The sequence below is a fragment of the Brassica napus genome, chromosome C2 (assembly GCF_020379485.1).
Source record: "Brassica napus cultivar Da-Ae chromosome C2, Da-Ae, whole genome shotgun sequence".
Classification (NCBI taxonomy): Eukaryota; Viridiplantae; Streptophyta; class Magnoliopsida; order Brassicales; family Brassicaceae; genus Brassica; species Brassica napus.
In genome coordinates, this window is record NC_063445.1 from 46,263,897 (window position 1) to 46,280,578 (window position 16,682).

The 16,682-nt window shown below is 40.6% G+C and overlaps 4 protein-coding genes and 1 pseudogene across 5 annotated transcripts; 3 read left to right on the forward strand and 2 right to left on the reverse strand.

The window, feature by feature from the left end:
- The first annotated feature begins 6,262 nt into the window (after positions 1-6,262).
- On the forward strand, positions 6,263-9,366 carry LOC106381938 (probable galacturonosyltransferase 4). Its single transcript, XM_013821876.3, has 9 exons — positions 6,263-6,496; positions 6,571-6,605; positions 6,708-6,749; positions 6,841-6,913; positions 6,998-7,152; positions 7,424-7,695; positions 7,775-8,132; positions 8,217-8,792; positions 8,892-9,366. The coding sequence occupies exons 1-9, from the start codon at positions 6,394-6,396 to the stop codon at positions 9,165-9,167; spliced, it is 1,890 nt and encodes a 629-aa protein (XP_013677330.1). The 5' UTR covers positions 6,263-6,393; the 3' UTR covers positions 9,168-9,366.
- LOC106381939 (myb family transcription factor PHL7) lies at positions 9,311-11,359 on the reverse strand. 2 transcript variants are annotated; one of them, XM_013821877.3, is made up of 7 exons: positions 11,110-11,359; positions 10,766-10,906; positions 10,540-10,616; positions 10,417-10,459; positions 10,284-10,341; positions 10,120-10,189; positions 9,311-10,038 (listed from the first exon to the last, which is right to left on the reverse strand). In XM_013821877.3, exons 2-7 carry the CDS (start codon positions 10,881-10,883, stop codon positions 9,550-9,552), a joined length of 855 nt encoding a protein of 284 aa, XP_013677331.1. In that variant the 5' UTR covers positions 10,884-10,906; positions 11,110-11,359; the 3' UTR covers positions 9,311-9,549. The 2 variants fall into 2 exon arrangements, with proteins under 2 accessions (XP_013677331.1, XP_022552694.1); XM_022696973.2 differs by lacking the exon at positions 11,110-11,359 and having other exon boundaries at positions 10,730-10,906.
- Positions 11,360-11,924: 565 nt separating this feature from the next.
- Positions 11,925-12,991, forward strand: LOC106378539 (transmembrane protein 87A-like). The gene is made up of 4 exons (XM_048749158.1): positions 11,925-12,060; positions 12,319-12,644; positions 12,748-12,843; positions 12,980-12,991. The coding sequence occupies exons 1-4, from the start codon at positions 11,925-11,927 to the stop codon at positions 12,989-12,991; spliced, it is 570 nt and encodes a 189-aa protein (XP_048605115.1).
- A 1,079-nt stretch (positions 12,992-14,070) lies between these two features.
- LOC106381935 (NDR1/HIN1-like protein 2) lies at positions 14,071-15,599 on the forward strand. The gene is made up of 2 exons (XM_013821874.3): positions 14,071-14,902; positions 15,277-15,599. The coding sequence occupies exons 1-2, from the start codon at positions 14,192-14,194 to the stop codon at positions 15,361-15,363; spliced, it is 798 nt and encodes a 265-aa protein (XP_013677328.1). The 5' UTR covers positions 14,071-14,191; the 3' UTR covers positions 15,364-15,599.
- A 97-nt stretch (positions 15,600-15,696) lies between these two features.
- LOC106381936 lies at positions 15,697-16,682 on the reverse strand (annotated as a pseudogene).

The following is a 16,682-nucleotide window of genomic DNA, read 5'->3' on the forward strand; positions in this document are numbered from 1 at the left end:
TGTGGGTACAAAAAGAAGTTGTAATGTTTCACAAATAATATATAGGGTGTTACGAAAGACAAAAGAAAAGATGAGCCGCTTTCGTTGAAAATATAAAAAAATGTGGGGCCCGCTGCACTATTTGCACAGTAAATTTCCTTCTATATATACGAACGTTTGCGTTCGTTTGTAAACACACCATCCTTCTCCTTCAATAACACATCCTCTCTTCTTATCAGTATTATCTTCTTCGTACGGGTATAAAATTTTGCTTTATTTAAATTCTTGCGATATAATAAAATTCCAGTTCTTTTTATAACACGTTATCAGAACGATCACTCTGCGATTCGGTAAAATTTATTTGTATCATTTATACCCTGTTATAATGGTCGGTATACCTCCTCTACTATTATTTATATCAATGTTATAATGGCCGGAATACCGCCTATATTATTTACTATTAATTTAATTTATTTATTGGTCGGCCGAGCCGCCTTATATTCTGTTTATTATTTATTGGTCGGCCGAGCCGCCTTATATCCTGTTTATTATTTATTGGTCGGCCGAGCCGCCTTATATTCTGTTTGTTATTAATTGGTCGGCCGAGCCGCCGTATAATTTATTTATTACTCTGCATTGATCGGCTGAGCCGTCACATGATTTGTTGTCATAACATAAATATTTCATTGCCATAATTTTTAATTTTATGAAATTTTATAGATTTGATTGACTGTTTAATACGATATTTTCAGACTGATTTTTAGTGCACTCGATTTAACCCCAACGGTCACAAAGAAATTTTTTCAAAATTTTCTCTTTCTCCAACGGTCATGAACAGTAATTTTTATCTATAAATACAACTCATTTTCACTCCATTTCATCATCCAAAACATTTCATCTTCTCTCAAAAAATTTCAAATCGATTGCCTCCGATTTTTCATTTCAAGAAAGATGATTCGCGCACTTTTGTTTTTATGTGCAATTTTTGTTTGTGTTTCTATTTATGGTTTATTCGTTGGAGAATTTACTCCGAGTGAATTTAAGATGAATATCGGTTTAATTTTCTTTACATCACTTCTCCTTGTAATTGCTTGCATGATTAATGTAAACGGTTTTTAAATTATGAAGTTCTAATAAAATTATTATTTTGTGTTTTAGAAATACAAATGGCAAACATCGAGAAACTCCAGTTCCCGGCCCTGAAAATAACTGGCGAAAATTACGTCGGGTGGGTCACAAACGTGAAACCATATCTGGTGATGAAAAAGATAACCGAAACAATTGTAATCGGTAACAAATCACCACCCGAGCATATAGCCGAAGCGATAATCTTCCTGACGAAGCATTTAGATGAAAATCTAACGCACGACTATGCAAACGTCGAGGACCCAGCTGAACTGTGGCAAACTTTAAAAGAAATGTTCGATAACCAGAGACAAATCAACCTCCCTCACGCTCTAGAAGAGTGGAAAAATCTGAGGTTCCAAGATTTTCAAAAGGTTGAGGATTACAATTCCGCTGTCCTGAGTATAGTTGCACTCCTGAAATATTGTGGTAATCCTGTCTCTGAGGCAGAAATGATGAATAAAACATATATCACTTTCCACAAACAGCTTCACTTCTTGCCCGAAATTTACAGAAAATGCGGGTACACGAGATTTTCTGAACTGATGGTTGCGCTCATGTTAGCGGAAAAGAACAATGAGCTTTTGATCAAAAACCACAATTCCCGACCTACGGGAGCCAAAGCATTCCCTGAAGTGAATACTACGGCGATAGAAAATTCGGAAAGGAGAAACCAGGCCAATCGAGGTCATGGCCGCCGTTTCAACAACAAACGTGGAAAAACTTACAATCCCAAATGGAGGGGATCTAACAAGTGGGTTAGACCCGGGCAAGTTTCCAAGGGTAAAGAAACTCAAGAGGATACCACCCAGAAGCGTGAGACAGTGTGTTACAGATGTGGTTGTAAAGGACATTGGTCCCGTACCTGTCGTACTCCTTCACATCTCTGTAAGTTATATCAAGAGTCCACGAAAGGCAAAGCTAAAGAAGTGAACCTCACTGAAAACTTTGAAGGGACATCGTACCTCGATGCCTCCGACTTCGCTAATGAGCTGGACTAGATTACTCCTGAAGAGAGCCGAAATGCTTATAATAAGACTATTGAATAGTTTTCAATATTATCATGTATAATTATTACATTTCCTGTTTTAAACAAATAATGGTGTTTTAACATCACCTTAATGTATAATTATTGTGTTTTTCCTTATATGAATGAATTTTATGTTTCCTTTTATATTTATGACAATTTCAGAAATGGATCAGAATGCTAATGGAGCAAAATCTAAGAAACGGATTCGTGAAATATGCATACCAGATAGTGGAACGACGCACACTATTCTGAGACAAAAGAGATATTTCTCTGATATAAAACCGACAAGAATTGTCGTCAATACAATATCAGGTCCTGCAGACATGATTGAAGGAACTGGTAAAGCAAACTTTACGTTACCAAATGGAACAAAATTTTCCATAAATAATGCTCTATATTCTCCAAGTTCTAAAAGGAATTTGTTGAGTTTTAAAGACATATATCTTCACGGATATGATACTCAGTCTGCAACTGAGGATGGAAAGAAATACATGTATGTAACTTCTGAAAAATGTGCCAGAAAACACATATTGGAAAAGTTTCCAGAACTTCCTTCAGGACTACATCATACTTATATCGATGAGATCGAATCAAATCTTGTAGTAAAACGAAACCCAGAAGAGTTCACATTATGGCATGATCGCCTTGGCCATCCAGGCACTACAATGATGCGTACTATCATAGAAAGTTCACATGGTCATCCACTGAAAATCCAGGAGATTTCTCAAGGGAATAAAATGACATGTGTTGCATGCTCTCTAGGAAAATTGATCGTAAGGCCATCGCCAACCAAAATCGATAAAGAATCACCAAAGTTCCTTGAAAGAATTCAAGGCAATATATGTGGACCTATACACCGACCTTGTGGACCATTCCACTATTTTATGGTATTAATTGACGCATCCAGTAGATGGTCACACGTTTGTCTATTATCATCTCGAAATGTGGCATTTGCGAGATTTCTAACTCAGATAATCAAACTGCGAGCACAGTTTCCTGATTATACTATTAAAAGAGTTAGACTAGACAACGCTGGTGAATTCACATCCCAAGCATTCAATGACTATTGTATGGTAATGGGAATTGAAGTTGAACATTCGGTTGCTCATGTTCATACGCAAAATGGTTTGGCTGAATCTTTAATTAAGCGTCTGCAATTGATTGCAAGACCATTGATCATGAGATCAAAACTTCCAACCTCTGTATGGGGACATGCCATTTTGCATGCAGAAGCACTCATTCGGATCAGACCGAGTGCATACCATAAGTATTCCCCACTACAGTTAGCGTTTGGTCGAGAACCAAACATTTCCCACTTTAGAATCTTTGGTTGTGCGGTATATGTGCCTGTAGCACCACCACAACGTACAAAGATGGGACCACAAAGAAGATTGGGAATATATGTTGGTTTTGATTCCCCATCAATTATAAGATACCTAGAACCACAGACTGGTGACGTCTTTACAGCACGTTTTGCTGATTGTCATTTTGACGAAAATGTATTCCCAGTTCTAGGGGGAGAAAACAAAAATGTTGGAAGTGATATAAAATGGAGTGTACCATCATTGTTATATCTTGATCCTCCCACTAAAGAGTCAGAACTAGAAGTTCGACGAATTATGCATTTACAGAGTATAGCTAACCAGCTACCTGATGCATTTGTAGATACCAAGACGGTAACTAAATCTCATATACCAGCTGCAAATGCTCCTGCTCGTATCAAAATGCCAAATGAACAAGAAAAGGAGGATGACACACGAGAGCCAAAAACACGCCTGAAGCGTGGTAGACCTGTTGGTTCTAAGGATAAGAATCCTAGGAAACAGAAGAAAGCTGAAATATATGATGCACCCAAAATAGCAGAAAATATTTTGGAAGAAATAAATGATAAGGATTCTGATGAATCAGAGCATCATGAATCAGAGCATCATGAATCGAAAGATAATCATGAGATTTCTATTAATTACATCCATAATAAAAGGATATGGAATAGAAATGAACAAAATGACCTTGATGATGCTTTCTCATATATTGTGTCAAGTGAAATAAATGAAGAAATCGATGATCCAGAACCAAAATCTGTCTATGAATGTCAAAAGAGACATGATTGGGAACAATGGAAAAATGCAATACAAGCTGAACTTGATTCGCTTAATAAACGAAAAGTATTTGGATCTATTGTGCTCACACCTGCAGATGTGAGACCAGTTGGGTACAAATGGGTTTTCGTTCGAAAGCGAAATGAGAAAAATGAGATTACGAGATACAAAGCTCGTCTAGTGGCTCAAGGTTTTTCTCAAAGACCTGGAATTGATTATGAAGAAACGTATTCTCCAGTTATGGATGCCATCACATTTAGATTCCTGATGAGTCTAGCAGCTGATAAAAATCTAGAGATGCGTCTCATGGATGTTGTTACAGCTTATCTATATGGATCATTAGATATTGATATCTACATGAAAGTTCCTGATGGATTTAAAATGCCAGAAGCATTAAGTTCCAAACCTAAAGAGTTATGTGTTATATGTGTTAAAGCAATCTGGACGTATGTGGTATAATCGTCTCAGTGATCATTTAACAAAAGAAGGATATGTGAATGATCCTATATGCCCATGTGTTTTCATCAAGAAAACAATATCCGGATTTGTAATAATCGCGGTATATGTTGATGATCTTAACATTATCGGAACTCAAAAAGAAATACAAAAGGCATCAGACTATCTCAAGAGAGAATTTGAGATGAAAGATCTTGGACAGACACAGTATTGTCTTGGCCTGCAAATAGAACATTCACAAAATGGTATATTTGTGCATCAATCCACATACACTAAAAAGAGTGTTGAAACGATTTAACATGGATAAATCAACTCCTCTTAGCACCCCAATGGTCGTTAGATCACTTAATATTGAAAGTGATCCATTTCGACCACCTGAGGAAAAGAAGAGATACTTGGTCCGGAAGTACCATATCTAAGTGCAATTGGAGCACTGATGTACCTTGCAAATTGTACACGGCCTGATATATCATTTGCTGTGAATCTTTTGGCAAGATTCAGCTCATCCCCAACTCGAAGACATTGGAATGGGATTAAGCATGTTTTTCGTTATCTCCAAGGGACCATTGATTTAGGCTTGTTTTATCCTAAAAGTTCAAAAGGTCAAATGGTTGGTTTTGCAGATGCAGGATATCTTTCAGATCCACACAAAGCCCGATCGCAAACAGGATACGTTTTTACGATCGGAGGCACTGCTATATCTTGGCGTTCTCAGAAACAAACGCTCGTGGCTACTTCTTCAAATCATGCTGAGATCATTGCACTCCATGAAGCAAGTAGAGAATGTGTATGGCTAAGATCAATAAGCCGACACATCTGTTCAAGCAGTGGAATTGACGAAAATATAGAGCCAACTATTTTATATGAAGATAATGCAGCATGTGTTGCTCAAACAAAGGACGGATATATCAAAAGCGATAGAACGAAGCATATTCATCCGAAGTTCTTCTCATACACTCAAGAGCTCGTGAAGAAGAAAGAGATTGAAGTAAGATATGTCCAATCATGCGAAAATGCAGCTGACCTCTTCACAAAATCACTTCCGACTTCGATATTCAGAAAACATGTTCGTAACATTGGAATGCGTCATCAGAAGGATCTATGACTGCTCATTCGAGGGGGAGCTTACGTAGTTGTACTCTTTTTACCTTACTATGGTTTTTCCCATTGGGTTTTCCTAGAAAGGTTTTTAACGAGGCAACAAAGACGTTAAGCGAGAGCGGATAGTGACACCGGCCCCCAAGGGGGAGTGTTACGAAAGACAAAAGAAAAGATGAGCCGCTTTCGTTGAAAATATAAAAAAGATGTGGGGCCCGCTGCACTATTTGCACAGTAAATTTCCTTATATATATAGGAACGTTTGCGTTCGTTTGTAAACACACCATCCTTCTCCTTCAATAACACATCCTCTCTTCTTATCAGTATTATCTTCTTCGTACGGGTATAAAATTTTGCTTTATTTAAATTCCTGCGATATAATAAAATTCCAGTTCTTTTTATAATATAGAGGATATTTTATATAGTTAATAGCTGAATAATTTGAGAAAAGCGAAAAAGGGTAAAAGCGTCTTTCTCCGAACAGCTGCTAATTTTCACTTGGGGGTTATCTTCTCTCTCACTAAAAACAAACAATAATCCAGAGACCGCAACACACGAGCATGTTGTTGTTCTATCTCTCTTGATCTTGATGCGACGAAGACGACGATGGTGAAGTTTCAAAATGTTGTTCTTTTCTTCTTGCTCCTCACGGTAGCAGCTCCAATCCTTCTCTACACAGATTCCTACACCTCCGTCAAGACCCCATTTTGTCAGTTTCCTCTCTCCCTCTATCTCTCATCTCCGATTTGGTTGGTTTCTTATCCTCTGTGTTTGATTCTGCAGCTAAACGCGAGTTCCTCGAGGACGTAACCGCCCTGGTCAGTGTCATTCTCTCATTTTCTTCTTCTTCTTCTTCTTCTTCCTCCTCGATATCTGAGTTCTTGTGATTTCATTCTTACGCTTTATTGTTTCTTGTTCAGACTTTCAATTCCAACGAGAATCGTTTGAATCTGCTTCATCGGGTGCTTTTCTCTCTTTGCAAGTTACTTGATTCCCTTCAGATCTTTGCCCGTCTCTTAAAATTTGCAATCTTGTTGTTCCAATTGGATATAGGAATCTCCGGTAGATGTTAGAAGAGGAGTCGTGGGTGTAGTCTATTCCAAACTAGACTCTGATTCGTCTATAAGTACTGCGAGCTCCTTCTATCTTGTTTCTTTACGTGTAACTCTTATTCTTTACGTGTTGGTTCACAAAAGTTTCTCTTTTTCAGAAGCTAGAGACCAAGTCTCTGCTCGAGTTCTTAAGGCCACCGACGATGAAACTCAGTCTCAAACTGACAATACCATCAAACAAGTCACTGATGCTTCCTCTGAGATTGATAAGCCAAAGGTTATGCACGCTTCTGATGGCAACGCCCACAATAGGGTACGTTTTCTATATGAATTGTATGGTCACAATTCTTCGTTTAGATCAATTAGAACTTGTTCCCGCAATAGAATCAGATTGGTTTTCATTCGCTTCTCTTCATTGATAGTCTCTAGGTTTGCCTTTATGCGTGATAGTATAGCTTAGGAGAAGCTGAACTTGTCCTTCGTGGTTTAACGTCTAGCAAAAATCACTGAGCTACAATGTCTACTACTACTAGTGTAGTTGTCCTGTCCACCTAATTTCCTGCACCGATCTCATCATCTTGTAGGAAAGGATGCATGTTCAGTTGACCCAGAAAACTTCTGGAAAGGTTGATGAGCAAGAGACTAAAGGTTCTGGAGCTGAGAAAGAGAGCGGAAACGTGAGGATCCCTGATGCTCAGGTGAGGCATCTTAAAGATCAGCTGATCAGGGCAAAGGTTTATCTTTCACTTCCAGCTGCAAAGGCTAATGCACATTTTGTGAGAGAGCTTCGTCTCCGTATTAAAGAAGTTCAACGGCTGGTCGTAGATGTCGCCAAGGATTCGGATCTGCCAAAGAAGTAAGTGTCCTTGGAAATGCAGTTAGAATAAAAACTTCGTCCTGTGATTAATTTCTCTGGCCTTTTTTAAAAAACTCAGCGCTATTGAAACACTGAAAGCGATGGAACAAACATTGGCCAAAGGCAAGGAGATCCAAGATGACTGTTCCACAGTGGTCAAGAAGCTACGTGCAATGCTCCACTCGGCAGAGGAGCAGCTACGTGTCCATAAGAAGCAAGCCATGTTCTTGACACAGTTGACTGCTAAGACGATTCCAAAGGGCCTTCACTGCCTCCCTCTACGCCTCACTACCGATTATTACGCTTTAAATTCGTCTGAACAACAGTTTCCCAATCAGGAGAAACTAGAAGATAATCAGCTGTATCACTATGCCCTCTTCTCTGACAATGTTTTGGCTACATCAGTTGTTGTTAACTCTGCCATAACCAATGCCAAGGTAAGAGTTGACTCTGTACATCTGATTAAACAGTTAAATGAGTTTATTTCTGTAAAACTTATTGTCTTAATGGCTTATTGGCAGCATCCCTCAAAGCATGTCTTCCACATCGTCACGGACAGACTCAACTATGCGGCAATGAGGATGTGGTTCCTAGACAACCCACCAGGCAAAGCCACCATCCAGGTTCAGAACGTTGAAGAATTTACATGGCTGAATTCAAGCTACAGTCCTGTTCTCAAACAGCTCAGTTCTCGATCGATGATAGACTACTACTTCAGGGCACACCATGCAAATTCAGATACCAACTTGAAGTTCCGGAATCCAAAATACTTGTCCATCCTTAACCATCTTCGTTTTTACTTGCCTGAGATCTTCCCCAAGCTCAGCAAGGTGCTCTTCTTGGATGATGATATAGTTGTGCAGAAGGACCTTTCTGGTCTTTGGTCAGTTGATCTCAAGGGTAATGTCAACGGTGCTGTTGAGACTTGTGGGGAGAGCTTTCATCGCTTTGACCGTTATCTGAACTTCTCGAACCCACTCATCTCCAAGAATTTTGACCCTCGAGCTTGTGGATGGGCGTATGGTATGAATGTTTTTGATCTCGACGAGTGGAAGAGGCAGAACATCACAGAGGTTTATCATCGATGGCAGAATCTGGTATGCAGATACTATATTCACTTTGGTTTTAGCTACTTGTGGAGGCTGGTTATGTTGCATCTGTCTTTTCTTATACACGAACCTGTTTTGAACTTGCAGAATCAAGACCGAGATTTGTGGAAGCTAGGGACACTGCCGCCTGGTCTCATCACATTTTGGAAACGAACATACCCATTAGACCGGAAATGGCACGTGCTGGGTCTTGGATACAACCCGAGTGTGAACCAGAGGGATATTGAAAGAGCAGCCGTCGTGCACTATAATGGCAATCTCAAACCATGGCTAGAGATTGGGATCCCAAAATATCGAGGCCTCTGGTCAAAGCACGTCGACTACCAGCACGTGTACCTCAGAGAATGCAACATCAATCCTTAGAATTAGAGTCTCTATTGAAGAGCACTGTAATATGTTTGAAAACTTTATTTCTTTTATTTTTTGATATTTCATTACAGGAAAACAAAATTGTAGATGATGATGATACGTTAAACTACATTACTACTGTTACTATTTGTGATGAATTAGTTTCACAAGAATCTTCACTATGTTGGGAATAAGAAAGTACATTTGTTTTGTATTTTTATCAAATTACAGCACAACGCGAAATATATTCATTGTTCATCCTATAGTGGCAATGTCTATGATTAGAGAGTTGTGATCACCTCACTAAGAGGAAACTCCTAACTAATGGGAATAAGGATAGACAAACAAAACTACATGCGACAGATAACTCAGCTACAGATGCCACCTGATACACAACTCATAGATCGTCTCCTGAAACCTTGTCTTGAGTCCCGAGCAGTGATGTAGATGGATGGTCAAAGGCAAGAGCATGGTCTGGCTGATGGTAAGAAGCGTTCAAGCCTGATTCTAGTATTGGGTGAGCCACTACCATCTCAGGTGTATAACCAGCTGCACCTCCTCTCACCAATCTAGGCTTCTTTGATGATCTCTCTTCACCTGCGCTCTCGTCTTGAGAACCAGCGTTACACCCTGACTCTGGTGTCAATGGCTCCCGGTAAGATGAAAGAGACTCGTCAACTGAAAGGCTTTTGTCTGGTCCACAATCCTTGCCAGATTTATCTTGTAGAGGAGACTCGGATGTTGGAGCAGGTGTTGCAGGATCTGATTCGCCAGTAACTGGGCCTGAGGGCTCGCCGAGAGCTCCACTGAGTCGCTGTTGCTCTTCAATTATCTTCTTCAAGTACTTCCCTTGGGCTTCTATCCGTAGTTGCAGCTGCCTTTGCACCTACAAAAGCATCAAAGAATGTCATATTTGACGCAAACTAACTGCTTAACTATTTATTTAAGTGGCGTGGTGAAGGCATACTTCTAGTTGCTCGTGCAATCGTTTCTGAACCTCCATCTGCAACTTGAGGGCTTCAGTTATCTGCATTCCCCTGTAATCGAAAAGTTAGCCTCTTTATGATCATTTAATCTTAAGCACCAGGCGGTAGCATCAACAATCAACTGAAACAATGGAAGTTCACGTACGATGAACCGTCCAACCCAGAGAGCACATCTCCAGATTCTTTCTTATCAGTTTTCTTCCCTGAAAGATAAATAAAATATCAGTTTCAGGTAAATAGGTAAGTGGAAAGATTAAAGGAAATTAATGTCCAACTACCTTCTAAAGACGAATCTGGCAGATACTTTGCAAGTCGATATTTCTGAGTTCAAAACACATTTGTAAAAATCAGTAAAAGAAACTGGGGGGGTTGCATACACAGTGTTATCATTTTCAGAATACCTGTAAGTGACTCTTGACATGATATATAGTTAACCCTTGTACACCCATCACTCTAAGAACGCCTTTAGGTGTAGCTCCTTTTGAAAATCAAAGAGAAAACAGATATTCAGTAACCCTAACCGAACAAACAAGCTTTGCCTCTCATGACTAAAAAACATGATGTTATAGAATCAAGAGTTACTAAATATACCATAGAAGGGTTACTAGATAAAAAGGGGAAACTCACGATCAGGGCCACCGAGTTGAGCAACGGAATCAACGAAGCGTTCATGTAGCTCATGGGTCCAACGCAAACGTTGTTTTGAAGCATGACTAGAATTGTTCCCTCCCTTGTCTGCTTCCATCAGGGCTATTATATGAAGCGAAACTATGAACACAAAGAAAAAGACATTGCTTTGTCAGAAACACCAATTTAAAGATTTGAGGACATCAAAGCTTGTAACTTTAGAACTAATACGAAGTTCGAATTAATCTACAACTTTTCTTCAAATAGAAGGGGGGTTTGTTACTAGAAAGAGAAAAGAACAGATGAAGTAGAAAGAGAAATCGAAGGTTGCAGAATCTACGAACCTGTGGGTGGATCTGATCTACACAAGAATCAGACGGCGTCCCTCAATGTTCGGAACTTTGCTCAAGTCTCCGTCTCTCCGACACTCCAATCTAATCCGATGTAGTTTTTATCTATACGCGGTGATTCCGTAGATTTCACTCAGTCGTGGAATTCCAACTGTTCCTGAGGAGCGGCGATGCAGACCGGGGTTCTTCTAGTAGTCCCTCTCAGCCTCTCTCGCTCTCGCTTAGATCGAATTCGAGACACTAGCATTGACTATTGGATTTGTATTAAATGGGCCGAATATCTCGTTTAGGCCCATTACGGCCCAAACTTATATCAGTGGTGAGTCCAACTCCTCCTTCCCGATAATGGATTCGAGAAAATTAATCCACCTCTCTCTGTTCTTCCCGCTTCATCTCTCTTTCCACCTCAAAACCTCAGAATCCTCCGCTCACATATACCCATCACAGCCCCTTCCACGGTGTCGGTAACTCTCTCCTCCTCTACGGCGGCAGCGAAGGAATCTTCGCCTCTTCCCAATCTTTCATCAGGTTTAACCATTTTCCTCTTCTACATTCTCAACTTTTCATGCGCTGTATGAGTGTATGTATCCTCACTAGGTCTCTTACAGGTTCGAGAGCATCACTCTCTGGAGAACAAACGATGCATCACGCAAGCGACGCAGTAACGGATTATTCCAAGCTGTGATCTTCGAGGCCTCGGATCGTAACAACATCGGTGGCCAAAGATCTATCTTCCAGGAAGGCTCCGTTGATGCAGTTTTATTATGTGTACATGTCGTTTGCTCAGTGGTGTCTGGTTCTTCCAGTATATGAGATTTAGTGAGGATATATTGCCGCTTCAGCAGCATTGCATAACAGTGGTTATTGCTCTTGGATTGCTTGAAATGGTCTTTTGGTACTTTGATTATGCTAATATCAACAGCACTGGGATGAGCTTGGTGACATGTAAGCTCAGTCATCAGAGTTGGGTAAACCTTTCAGTTGAAGCAGAGGGTTTGCTGTTATCCCTGAAAAGAGAGAGTCGTCTTCTACTATCGGGTTAGCTTTGGATTTGGATTTGGATTTGGATTGAGACTCAGGTCTTGAGGAGTGTATCGTCTGTACGTATCGTCAAGAGTGTAATCGATATCATCTTGTTAGCATATTCATATATACAAAAGCTTGGATTGAGTTTAGATTGTGATTCTATTGAATTTTCTATAGCTAGAGGCCTTTGGCACTTACTACATGGGTTGTTGCAGTCGGTGCTTTCAGAAAGACTGTGTGACGGATTCTCTTACTCTGTGTTTCGATGGGATTCATTTGGGGTTGTCAAGTCCACTCTTGGTGGGCTTACTTCCAAAGTCCTCCTTGATGGAGTTACTTACTTCGTAGCTTCTGAGATGCTTGATATAGCTGAGAATGTTGGCATTATTGACGATGTATCTGGAAGAGCAAAACTTTTTCTTGTCCTGCCTGACGCCTTCCTCGATGCATTTCTCATATTGTGGATCTTTACCTCTCTTTCGAAAACAGTGGAACAGTTACAGGTATCTCTTTCTTTCCAGGTTAGCAACTCTGTAAGCTATAAGGCTTTCAGGCAAGATTCAGCAGATTAGCTTATCAACTTCTTTGTGATGGAATCTTATGCAGACGAAGAGGACCTCGGTGAAGTTGGATATTTACAGGAAGTTCTCAAATGCTCTTACTGTTTTGGTTGTTACCTCTGTTGCTTGGATAGTGTATGAGGTACATTCCTGTCTAGCCTGATGTGACATCTGATGTAGTATACTGTAAACTGGTGTGGAAATCAAGCTAGCGAGAAAAAAAAAGCTCCTTCTTTCTTGGAATGTATCTAGCTTGCTTCATAATTTGTCCCCTGCAGGTGTATTTCTAAGCAACAGACCCATTCAATGAACGATGGCAGACAGCTTGGACTATTACTGCATTCTGGGATGTTATTGCATGTGTGTTGCTATGTATTATTTGTTATCTCTGGACTGGACCCCGTCGCAGAACTCTCAAAGGTATGGTTTCTGCGAGCAAGTACTTACTGAAATTAAAAAAACTGTTCCAGCTGAGCATGTTGTGCTAGCCTTGTGTAAGTCTTTGCTAGATGCTAGTGGCTCAATGTATTGTGCCTGTATGTGAAATGGTTGCTAACGTGAAACTAATGATTTGTCAGATATGCTTATTCGGGAGAAGTGGATGAAGAAAACGAGGTAAGTTCAATGTCTGACAGGGGGGAAGCAAGATGGTGATATTAGCTTAGAGAAGAATACGGGCTCGGACACGGAAGAAGAGGATAAGAGGGAATGAGGGAGAGAGTCAGCAAAAGAAAAGGGTGACATCTGTGCTTGATCACAAGTCCAGAGAAGTAAATATAGTGTCTTTTAGCATCAGGTCAACTTTAGCACAAAGCAGCCAATTGATTTTACACAATATTTATCTGTAACAAAAGAAGAGTGATTTGCGTGTTTGTATTTGAGGTCTCTATCCTCATTTGTTTTCTAGTACATAAAAGCCTCTGTTTCTCGCTACATGGAATCAGTTTCTCAATTTGAGTGTTGCATATACAATCAACTATCATTTTTGACGAACCATTCTCGGCTCCAACATCTGAATCATGCAAACCTTCTATGTGCAACTTAAACTCATTCCGCATCCCATTTTAATCTACTTGTAACTGAGGTATGTTTGTAGAAACTGAGATTTGCCTTTGTTTATTTACTCTCTCCGTTTCTAAATGCAAGTAGTTTACATATTTCAATGCATCATTTTCATTTATTAGATATTGCGTGACTAATAAAATAATATTAAGTTTTTAATAATCGGTTGAATTAATTGGTTAAATAATATATTTTTTAAAATAATAATTTTTTAAATATTCGTGTTTTTAAACAAAATTACTTACTATAAATTACAATAAAAAACGGAGAGAGTATTTTATTGTGGTTAATAATCGTATATTTAAGTCGTGTCAACACTGTCCTGACGCGGAAGTCTCTCTCTCTTTTGCTCTGTCTTTTTGTTTCTCCCAACACCTCTATTGCAGTGAGACAGGGAAGGGAGAGAGAGCTTCTTGCTTTCACCTACTATGCCTCCACCTCCTCCTTCTAGACCCAGTCTCAACGGCAACACCGGTCATCATCACCAACCTCCTCTTCCTCCTCCTCCTTCTAGACCCAGTCTCAACGGCCACACCGGTCATCACGTCCCTCCTCCCCCTTCTCACACGGCGAGGCATCAGCAACCGTATTACCGTAGCTACTCCTCCTCCTCGTCATCAGCCTCACTCAAGGGATGCTGCTGCTGCCTCTTCCTCCTCTTCGCTTTCCTAGCCCTCCTAGTACTAGCAATAGTACTGATCGTGATACTAGCGGTGAAGCCGAAGAAACCACAGTTTGATCTACAACAAGTGGCGGTAATGAACATGGGAATCACCTCCTTAGATAATCCCAACCCTAGCGTCTTGGATCCAACCACCGCCTCCCTCTCCTTCACAATCCGGATGCTATTCACCGCCGGTAACCCGAACAAAGTCGGGATCAGGTACGGTGAGTCCAGCTTCACGGTGCTGTACAAAGGCTTGCCACTCGGGAGAGCGACAGTGGCTGGATTCTACCAGGACGCGCACAGTACGAGGAACGTGGAGGCGACGATTGCTGTGGATAGAGTTAATCTTATGCAAGGTAACGCCGCTGATCTGGTTAGAGACGCTTCGTTGAATGATCGAGTTGAGCTTACGGTTCGTGGAGACGTTAGCGCTAAGATCCGAGTGATGAACTTCGATTCCCCAGGCGTTCAGGTTCTTCATCTTTTCTTATTTCTGTTCAGTTCTTGTCTCCATTGTCGGATCTGTGTTCTTAGTGTGAACACAGAGAAAATAAATTTTTACCGGATCAGTAAAAAATAAACTGCGGGTAGAAAAAAAAGAGGAGAGGAAGGATTTGTTGTTAAGTAATAGATTCCTTTACACCGACCACCACCACTAGTCCTACTCTGCTTTCACTTTTGGCCTTTGCTTATTCTTCACTTTTGATTTTTTCTAGGATCCACGTCTGCACTTTGCATTTTTTCCTTAATCCTCCAGCTAAAAAGATTCTCTTTTAGACTTTTAAGTCTTTAAACTTCCATTTATTATTTCATCTAATGTTAAAAGAGTTATGTGTTTTTTTGCAGGTTTCTGTGAATTGTGGGATAGGCATTAGTCCAAGGAAACAAGCTTTGATTTACAAGCAATGTGGTTTCGATGGCCTTAGCGTCTAATTTCGAACTGTAACATATAAATTCTACTGACCACTCCCAAACTGTGTGGAGGAGTTGCAAAAGAAAAAGTTAGAAGTTCCAAAGCCAAAAGTGGTAAAAAAAACGGAACAGAGGATCCATCTTGGAAGTTTTGTGTGTTTTTTGTTTCCTTTGTACAAGCAAATATTTGGAAAAGCAACAATGTTGTTTACTGAAGTCACTAATCACTTGAGTAATTAGCATTTGTTTCTGTCAAATATAGATGCTACATATCAAAATGTTCCGTGATTTACTGAAAAGAAACATATTTTGGCAGTTTTCAGCAACCTTGATTTTGTATAACCGACGGTAATATTATTATCAGAAATATGTACTTTTTATTTAAAATTCAATCCAACACAAACAACTATTCACACCAGTAAACATGCATTTCCTATGAAATTTACAAAATCCAAAAAAAGAAGCGTCTTTGCATTTTAATCTTTCGAGTTGGCACAAGAAAATGAATGGTCCAGTAAGATAAGACCACGTGTCCATCAGAATCCGGTAGTCCAAGAATCCCCGTCACCAACGATCAGATCTTCTTCCAACGGCGGTTGTGAAACTGGAACCTCCCCAATCCGCGGCGGCTCTGCTGGTGTACGGCCAAAAAACTCGATGTAATCTTCTGGCGACGGTGAAATCCACCACGTGCTCCTTGGCGATGGCGAGTATGATGGCGAATATGACGGTGAAAATGACGGCGAATATGACGGCGAATCAACAATAGGTGGCAAAGCAAAGGCGCGGTTCTCGATGTCATTCCAACGCGATCTGCTGAGTGGGAGAATATTGGCGAGACCATGGACGGCGATATGCTGGTCATAGAAAAGACCAGGTAGGTAAACTTCGACGCCGTCGAGATAAACGGAATCGGAGGAAGAAGGCTTAGTGATAAGAAGTGAGTGTGAGGGGAGGAAGGTCGGGACGGAGGAGGCGTTAGAGAGTGATCGGAGCTCGAAAATCGTGAGGCGGAGAGGTAAGGCGTGGAGACGGAGGGTGGAGATGTACATGGGGAGAGAGTACCTCATGTCGAGGTCAAAAAGCATGGCGTCGGTGGGGACTAGGAGGGTGAGAGACTCGGCGGAGTCGCGGAGAGGAGATCGAAGAGGATATCGGAGGTGATGGCGTTTGCGAATAGAGCGCGGCCTCTGACGCGGAGGACTGAGATGGCTATTTCCAGCTCTCCCGATGGGACTGCGACGGAAGGTAGAGGGAGACAGAGCATGAGTGCGAAGAGAACGAAGGAGGTGAGACTAACGATCGCCATTGTTGTGAAATTGAGCTGAAAGAAAAATCTC

Excerpts from the sequence above, each read along its gene's own strand:
- LOC106381935 (XM_013821874.3), top strand. The coding sequence starts at position 14,192 with ATGCCTCCACCTCCTCCTTCTAGACCCAGTCTCAACGGCAACACCGGT. Across the intron at positions 14,903-15,276 it reads TCGATTCCCCAGGCGTTCAG|GTTTCTGTGAATTGTGGGAT; the intron begins GTTCTTCATCTT and ends GTTTTTTTGCAG.
- LOC106378539 (XM_048749158.1), top strand. The coding sequence starts at position 11,925 with ATGAGATTTAGTGAGGATATATTGCCGCTTCAGCAGCATTGCATAACA. Across the intron at positions 12,061-12,318 it reads TGGGATGAGCTTGGTGACAT|CTAGAGGCCTTTGGCACTTA; the intron begins GTAAGCTCAGTC and ends AATTTTCTATAG. Across the intron at positions 12,645-12,747 it reads AAACAGTGGAACAGTTACAG|ACGAAGAGGACCTCGGTGAA; the intron begins GTATCTCTTTCT and ends AATCTTATGCAG.
- LOC106381939 (XM_013821877.3), bottom strand. The coding sequence starts at position 10,883 with ATGGAAGCAGACAAGGGAGGGAACAATTCTAGTCATGCTTCAAAACAA. Across the intron at positions 10,342-10,416 it reads GCCAGATTCGTCTTTAGAAG|GGAAGAAAACTGATAAGAAA; the intron begins GTAGTTGGACAT and ends TTTATCTTTCAG. Across the intron at positions 10,190-10,283 it reads TCTGGGTTGGACGGTTCATC|GGGAATGCAGATAACTGAAG; the intron begins GTACGTGAACTT and ends TTTCGATTACAG.
- LOC106381938 (XM_013821876.3), top strand. The coding sequence starts at position 6,394 with ATGGTGAAGTTTCAAAATGTTGTTCTTTTCTTCTTGCTCCTCACGGTA. Across the intron at positions 8,133-8,216 it reads CTGCCATAACCAATGCCAAG|CATCCCTCAAAGCATGTCTT; the intron begins GTAAGAGTTGAC and ends GCTTATTGGCAG. Across the intron at positions 8,793-8,891 it reads ATCATCGATGGCAGAATCTG|AATCAAGACCGAGATTTGTG; the intron begins GTATGCAGATAC and ends TTGAACTTGCAG.